The following is an 8,298-nucleotide window of genomic DNA, read 5'->3' as shown; positions in this document are numbered from 1 at the left end:
TGGCCATGCCGCAATCCCTTCTCCTCCAGTCTCCTCCCGGGATCTTGGGCACACACGCACACGTGCCCAGTGCCCAGTGTGAGTTTAAACCACTGGGTCCAGGACTCAAACCACGGTCGACTACATGGGTTGACTACATAGCCATTACGCGAACTGCTGGTCCCAGGCCTGGTGTGTTTTAAGCCACCAATTCGGGACTCCATTTGTGGCCACAACACAATCCCTTCTCCAACCACAGTTGACTATGTGGGAGTCCAGTGACATAACCATTAAGCTATCTACTGGTCCCATAGCCCACTATTTTGAAAACTATTTACAAATAAAGCTATTTGTGGTAGCAGTAAGCTATCTACTGGTCCCATAGCCCACTATTTTAAAAACTTTATAAATAAAGCATTTTGTGGTAGCAGTTTTTTTCTTAAAATTTATTTTAAAATATATGTGAAAATAATATATATATATAATGTGGTTTTCAAATTATAATGTGCCTTTAAGAGTAGATTGGAGTAGATGGAATTTTTTTTCATGTAAGTGAGGGTCCAGATAACCTCAAAACTAGGTTTTAAATGTAATAAAAGTTATCTTTGCTAACTCTGCTTTGGACTATTAGGTAAACAAAATTAAATAATACCGTAATGGCAATAGAAATGGGAAAATTCACCTCTAGTGATCATGAAATTAATTTTTTTGATGTTTTGAAGAAAAGTATTATGTGTATGACTCATCTGTTGGACTGGGCTCTGAGACTGAAAACAAAGCCGATAGTTCCATAGAGGATCTGATAAAAATGTAGTATCATAGGGTAATTTACTAATGGGAGGAAGTTGAGCAGACCTCACATAGGGTCCCCTCACTCCGCTCCACCCTCTCTCCCACAGTGAGCTGGAATTCATAATGGAGCTGAATGATAGGGACAAACTTGGGGGAAACAAGCCATCCAGGGGAGATGGGACTGCCCCATGCTCAGGGTTCCTTGTTACTCGAGAGAGGGTAAATTTACTCCAGGGCAAGGTAGCTTTCCTGTTGTTATAAACCAGTGGCTCAAGCTGTTATTGCAGTGAGAGGGCATAATGACTGCCCTAGGTAAGAAATGAACTCAGCAGAAACTCCTGCTTGGGGCTAGTTTTCTAGGGTGCAGCAGAAGAGTAGAGGGTGACAAAGATGGCGTCTGTCTGGCTCACACATTCATTATTATTATTAAGAGGCTGATAAAGCCCTCCACAAACACCTCTACTTCTTTCAGGCAGAAACCCATCCCATTATACTGTACTTGCTACATTATTGCGTTGTCAGAAAAGTCATGACATGTTTTTCTATGCAAAAATGCATTATGACTTTTACGGCAACTCAGTGTAATGGTGGGCCTTAAAGTCATGGTGAGCTCTCATCACTTCACGGTAGTACAGGTTTTACTTACCCTCACCTTAGTATACAACCAAGCTTCGTGTATACGCCTAGCCCATGACCCAAGGATCTTGTTCTTCACAGGTAGTGCCCTACCGCCTCTAGCTGAACGCATCCATCTGCTCTCTTAAACATGCCTGCATGCTAAAGCAGTCCCCATCCTCACCCTCCCCTGGGCTTCTACTTCTTTGGACTTTTTTCTTAGGATTCTGTTGTATGAATGGACTTAACAGGAGAACTTGGTATTGTTCCTTTCTCTTGCCTTTCATTCCAGAGGGCAGACTTGCTTTTTTTTTTCTTCCCCCATGCATTCTCCAGAGCCAAAAACAGTGAGGGAGAAAGTGAGAAATCACCACGGGGCGGGGTGGGGGGATGGCCACACCACAATCCCTTCTCCTTCATTCTCCTCCTGGGACTTTGGGCACGCATGCACACGTGCCCAGCGAGATTGTCGAGCCGCCAGGCCCAGGACTCAAACCGTGGAGTGCAGATCCTTAACTACCACCCCACTTGCTGGGCCCCGGACTTGCTTTTTGAAAGCACTGAGAGCTTAGCTGTGGGCTTGTGGTAGGTTTCTATCTGGCACCAGTATGTGGCCTTCCCAGAACCTGCCACAGTGTTGGAGCCTCAGAACTGACCCACGAGTAGATCATTTATTACTTGATGAAGTTTATTTCAAATATTTGTGGTCAAATTGTAAAATACTGTCTTTTAGTTAATTTTTACAAGTTAAATGTCTTCATAGGAAATTGGAAATAGATTTTAAATGTGTTCATATAACCTTGCAACTGGATCCAGTAACTGAATATTTTATTTTTAGGGTTTTTATAACATGCACCTCTGAGATTTTTTACCTGCAAATAACACTTTTTCATTTTTTAACAGATTACCAAAATCGAAAATGTCAATCATTTATGTGATTTGAGAGTTCTAAACCTTGCCAGGAATCTTTTAAGTCACGTTGATAATCTTAATGGTCTGGATTCACTAACTGAACTTAACCTACGACACAATCAAATCACTTTTGTGGTGAGTATTAAAGTTGAATTGATATGTACTTTCTGGCCTTTCTTTTGAGGAAACAGAACAAAGGTTATCTTATTGCCTTATGCAAAGTGAAAATCTAAGGTTGTGCATTTAGCTTTTTTCTGAATTTAAGTTGTGGATATAATTGTTAAGCTTTGTAATATGTTGATTAGAGAAATAGAACGCTATAAATAGGGGCCCGCAGGTGGCATGGTGGTTGAGGTGCTAAGGCTCCCAATGACTGCTGTTGAAGTCCCAGATCTGGTGGCTTCCTTCCTTTCTCACTTTTCCTCTCTGTCTCTCTCTGATCAAATTTAAATAATAGTAAATACAATTAAATAAATAATTCTTTTTTTAAAAAAGGATACATATAAAGTTAGAAATAGAGAAGCATTATCACTAAATTAGCTATTGTAAATGAATACTGAATCCTTTCCTGTTTTCTCATGGGTACAGATTTAATAAGAAAAGTTCTTGGCAACTAGAAGTTGAGGACTTCTTGTACCAAAGTGGAAAGGACACAGGAGAGGTTGGCGTGTGGAGACTTATTTAAGTATGAGAGCTTTGCGCTTTTAAAGGGGCAGCGTGGTATTGTGGGAAGAAGCGGTGAGTAGACCTGCGGAGGTCTAGTTCTCATCTCCACTCCACTTCTTGTTAGCTGTGTGGTCTTGGGTACATCACTTTAACTTTATGGGCCCACGTTTACTTTTTTCCAAACTGAGGGCTCAGACTGGATTGCCTAGGGCCTTTTTTGGTTTGTTGAATCTGAAAAAAAGACAAAAAGTTGGTGGAGAACTGGCAGATGAACAGAAAAAGAGTTTGTCGGGCCAAACTATACAGAGAGGGGACTCTAGAACCTTGAGACCAACTTGGTTAGATTTATGGTTTTGCCAGCAACTAAATAGCATCCTGATGCTGAAGTATTTTGTATTTGTACATATGTGAAGAACACTAGAAATAGAGCTTTTAGCTATATGATATGATAGAGGCCAAGAAGATGTCTAATAATTTATAAAGAAAAGAATTGTGGGACCAGCAGTTAGCGTTATGGCTATGTCACTGGACTCCCATGTAGCAGACCGCTGTTTGAATCCTGGACCCGGTGGCTTAAACTCACACCGGGCGCGTGTGTGTGTGCGTGCCCAAGATCCCGAGAGGAGAATGGAGGAGAAGGGATTGCAGCATGGCCATCCCCCCAGGGGGAGTGGTTTCTCGTTTTCTCTCTTTGTGTGTCTCTCTGTCTCTCTGGCGAGCACACGTGCCCTATAGCAAAAACCTCTCAAAAAATTTTTGTTTTTTTAATAAATTTCCTTTGTAGAGAAAACTGTATTAGGTTCTCTCTGGTACCATTTGAGCATTTTAAAGGTGTAGTCTCACTCTACACTTTCAAGACACTGAGTTTCTCAGTAAAGAATTCAGTTTACTGTAAGTAGTACACTTGAGAAGGTTGGAGCAGGCCGTGCCTTATCTCCGGCCCTCATTGCACAGATTTGTTTCATTTTGAAATGTTCCCAGAAAACGCTGAGGCAGGTGATGCTCATATCTTTTAGGGGGTTAGGGTAATTTCAAAACTTTCTCTAAGACATGGATTTATTCTAGAATTTCTAAATTCTGTCAAGCCTGCCCCAGATTGGCCTTAATCTTTGGAACTGGACTGTCTAGTGTAAGAGACACCCAGACTAAGTTCATCTGTTCATCTCCAAGAACAGCTCGGTCAGCACTTACTGTGTCCTCAGGATGCCAGGTCTGGGAAAAAGCCAAAGCTTTTGGTACAGTGGGGAACTTAACTGTGTTGGTCCTAGCATATTCCTGCCCCAATTTTGGTTTTTGTTTGGAAAGTGCATAATGCATATCCAGGAAGTTGCTAACTGAATTTCTCATTGAGTATTATTTCCAATCATTACTGTTCTAGCTTAGGCGGTAGTGAATGTCTTATGGAAAAGGAATCGTGTTCATTTCTAAAAGTTAAAAAGAATGACTGATGTGTGATGCATGTAGCTTCATTGTCATAATGATAAGTATCATGTATATTAAAACCTGGAATTATAAATATACATGTAAGAATAAATAAGAAACTTTGTCCAACTCTTCTCACTTCTTTTTCTTTCTTTTTTTAAGAATAAATAAGAAACTTTGTCCAACTCTTACTTCTTTTTCTTTCTTTTTCTTGTTTAAGGTTTTTGTTATAGTGTGCATGCATTTATCAGAGAGACAGAGAAAGGGAAAGTGAAGAGTCACTCCCCAGAGGGGATGGCCAGGCTGCAATCCCTTCTCCTCCTAGGATTTTGGATATGCATGCACATGTGCCCAGTGTGATTTTCAAGCTTCTGGGTCCAGGACTTGGAACTATGGTCGGCCATGTGAGATCCTTTCCAAAACATCCTTTTCTTAAAATATCTAAGAGACTTTAAAATTTGGGGATACACACCCTCCGGTTCCCTTTCCCATCGGATCTGAACCTGGTCTTGGTGGTCGCACGAGGTGGGAGAGGAACACTGAAGCCGGCCTCTGGTGGTGTCGCCTGGCTGCACCCTGGGGCTGGTTTCAGACACACCTTCCCTGAAGACAGAGTGGTGCAGGGTAAGGTAGCCCGACCCCACAGGGCAACTCCTTTGTCTTCTAGGCCTGTGTTCCTGGGAGCCAGCTCTGCAGAGCTGGGAGACACAGGAAGAGCAGCACAAGGAAAAGTGGAATTCCTGGTGGCAACAGCTAATGTAGCTCTGAGTGGCCAATAACGAGTCTGGCAGTGAAAAAAAAAATTGGGGATACATTTTTTTCATTGTCTTCTGAGACACTTATTATTTTTGCTTTTGTATTGTTATTTATTATTTTGATTTTTCTCAATGGCCAGTAATCCTTACATGAAAGATCATGTCAAGTAATGTCTGTGTGCCCTGTGCAGCTGGATAGGTCTTCTTAACCATAGGAGCTCTCTCTGAAATGATCAGTAGGTTGTGTAAGTCGTCGAGTCCCACACTTTGGCAGCCGTCCTTTTAGGGCAGGTAGAAGGGAAGAGGCAGGCCCACTCTGTAATTGGCAGAATAAGGAAGACTTTCTTTTGGGAATAGAAGAACTGTTGTTTCTTTTGTGCCAGGTGGAACTGCCATTCCTTTTCCCCTCTGATTCTCTTAGAGCATTTTTAGCCATCTGCATAGATAAACACCCACACTCTCCATCCTCCCTTCAAAATTACTCTAGTTTGTTTGGAGAACGGTTCCTGGGGCTCTTTTTGGGCATTTCCTCTGCCGACTGCTCCACACGTGCTAGTGTGTAAGACAAGGGTGGGAGCAGGGTGGGTTTGTTGGTGTTCCAGGAATAGCAGCTAACTAGACAAACCGTAATTACACACCCACTTGATTGGCTGGCTAACCACAGCCCAGGCCTGCTCTTGACATGGAAGCGGCTCTGGCTGTGGGCGTAAGACGCCGCCTGGTCGCAGCGAGCTCTGTGCTTTGACTGCAACATCTCTCTTGCGACTCTGAGCTGCAGTTCTTTCTGCTCAGGGTTCTCTCCTAAAATCCTTCAGCTTTCCAGCGTCCCGAAATGCATTACAAATGCTGGTCTGTTAATAAGTATTTCGTTTTTAGATTTTCCATGTGTTTACTTATTTCATTGTATTTTTTATTACTTTACCCATTGAATCTTGGAAAGGAGATGACCTACTTTACCATCTGCAACAAAACCTGTGAAGTTTTGATGTAGAAAAATGATAATTCATTTGTTTATTCATTATTCTTTTTCTTAGAAATTCCATGGATTTCAAGCCAAAGATCTTTTTAGTTTTTAATGATATCTTTTGAAAACATTTAAAACATTTCAGGCATTCTCAAAAGAAAAAAAATTGTATTACTAACATTTACATACCTACCTCAGCCTAATAAATAGAAACCCTTCGAAACAGTTGAGGCCTCCTGTGTCAACCTCTCCATCACATCCCCTCTTTCCTTTGCAGTGGTCACCGTTCCAAATTTGGTGGTGTTTACTCTCATGTGTATCTGTTTCCTTTTCCTATATGTGTCTGTATCTTAAGTAATATGTAGTCATTGTTTTGTGTGCTTTTAAATGTTCTATAAAAGGTATCACTATACTGCACATATCTTCATATTGTGCCTTATATTTTAATTTGTTGTTATAGGGTGCACGTGCTCGCCAGAAAGAGACTGAGAAAGAAAAAGAAGGAGAAGGAAAGTGAGAAATCATCCCCTTGGGGATGGCCACTCTGCAGTCCCTTCTCCATTATCTTCTTGGGATTTGGAGCATGTATGCATACACTCTCAGTGTGATTTTCAGGCTGCTAAATAGGGATGAAGGGAGGGACGGAGAATTTGCTTTTCAATAAATTATGTTGGAATAATTGGTTATCCATAGCAGGGAAAAAAAAGAACTTGGATTTCACCTTCATGCCAAGGGCGAAAGTAAATTCAAAATAGATGAAACACCCAAATGAGAAAAATAACTTCAAAACTTTTGTTAGGTAGTATTGGAAATATCTCTTTGTACTCAGCCTATAGGAAAGGATTTTCAAACAAAAATCAGAAATGATAAAGAAAAGTATGGAGGGAACCAGCAGTTAGCATAATGGCTATGTTGCTGGACTTCACGTAGTCGACCGCGGTTCGTGTCCCGGACCCGGTGGCTAAAACCTCACGCCGGGCACGTGTGCATGCGTGCCCAAGATCCTGAGAAGAGTGGAGGAGAAGGGATTGTGGCGTGACCATCCCCCCTGGGGGGTGATTTCTCGCTTTCTGTCTGTCGGCGGTCTAGCAAGCGCATGGGCCCTATAGCGAAAAAAAAAAAAAAACTCAAAAAAAAAAAAGAAAAGTATGGATAATTTTTACTTCTGTTCCTCAAAAGCAGAAACATTAAGAAATACTACAGATGAATAGGATAAAACCAAAAAGGCTGTTATTAAAGTGGGGAAAGGATATGCTTCACAGTAGAGTTGATCTCAAGAGCCAAATAGAGAAAAGATGAGATATTCTATCTTCTGGTAATCTGAATTGAGAACTCAATGTAATATCTTTTTTATTTTTAAAATATTTTAAAAAGTATTTATTCAATTTTATTTATTATCACTATTATTATTTTCAAGTTTGCTACAGGGTACATGCTCACCAGAAAGAGAGAGAGAGACAGAGAGAGAACAAGAGCTGCCAGGTGCAGGACCCGAGCCACAGTTGGCCATGTCGGAGTTCAGTGCTCCAGCTACCATGCCACCCACTGGCCCCATGTAATACAATTTCATAGTTTAAAAATTGGCAGAGGGAACAGCAGATGGTGTAATGGTTACATTGCTGGACTCCCACGTAGTTGACTGCTGTTGGAGTCCTGGACCGGTCAACTCAAAACTCAAGCTGAGTGCATGTACATGCGTGCCCAGGATCTTAAAGAGGAGAGTGAAGGAGAAGGGATTGCAGCATGGCCATCTCCCCGGGGAGTGGTTTCTCACTTTCAGCACACATTCTCTATAGTAAAGAGCTCTTAAAAAAAGGGGGGTGCAGAAATAGAGCCAGCCGGTGGTGTAGAGGTTAAGGCGGCTGGATCCCACATCATGTTTCCACATTCTGTTGTTTCCACACATGCATGGATCTGTACCGTGGTTCTCTGGTCGACTTGATTTCTACCCATGTGACAGAGTAATATGTCTTAATAACTGACTTTATTATGCCTTAACAGCTGGTAGTTTGATGCTCCTAAACTTCTTTGTATATATATATATATATATGTGTATATATATATATGTTCTTTTTTCATATATATATTCTACAAATAATGTTAACTTTCATGAAAACTCTACTGGTGGGAACCAGCAGTTAGTGTAATGGCTGTGTCACTGGACTCCCACGTAGTCGACCGCGGGTCGCGTCC

General features: G+C 41.5%; 1 protein-coding gene and 1 pseudogene across 1 annotated transcript in view; both read left to right on the top strand.

Moving 5' to 3' along the window:
* Window positions 1-8,298, top strand: part of LRRC49 (leucine rich repeat containing 49) — a 153,184-nt gene that overhangs the window by 26,483 nt on the left and 118,403 nt on the right. The window contains 1 exon segment of the mRNA XM_006172303.3: window positions 2,290-2,433. Coding sequence (XP_006172365.1) covers window positions 2,290-2,433 — 144 coding nt within the window.
* On the top strand, window positions 4,857-4,984 carry LOC114004529 (uncharacterized; annotated as a pseudogene).

The sequence above is a fragment of the Tupaia chinensis genome, unplaced genomic scaffold, assembly GCF_000334495.1.
Source record: "Tupaia chinensis unplaced genomic scaffold, TupChi_1.0 Scaffold138425_1, whole genome shotgun sequence".
NCBI lineage: Eukaryota > Metazoa > Chordata > Mammalia > Scandentia > Tupaiidae > Tupaia > Tupaia belangeri.
This window is presented reverse-complemented; position numbering and strand designations above follow the sequence as displayed.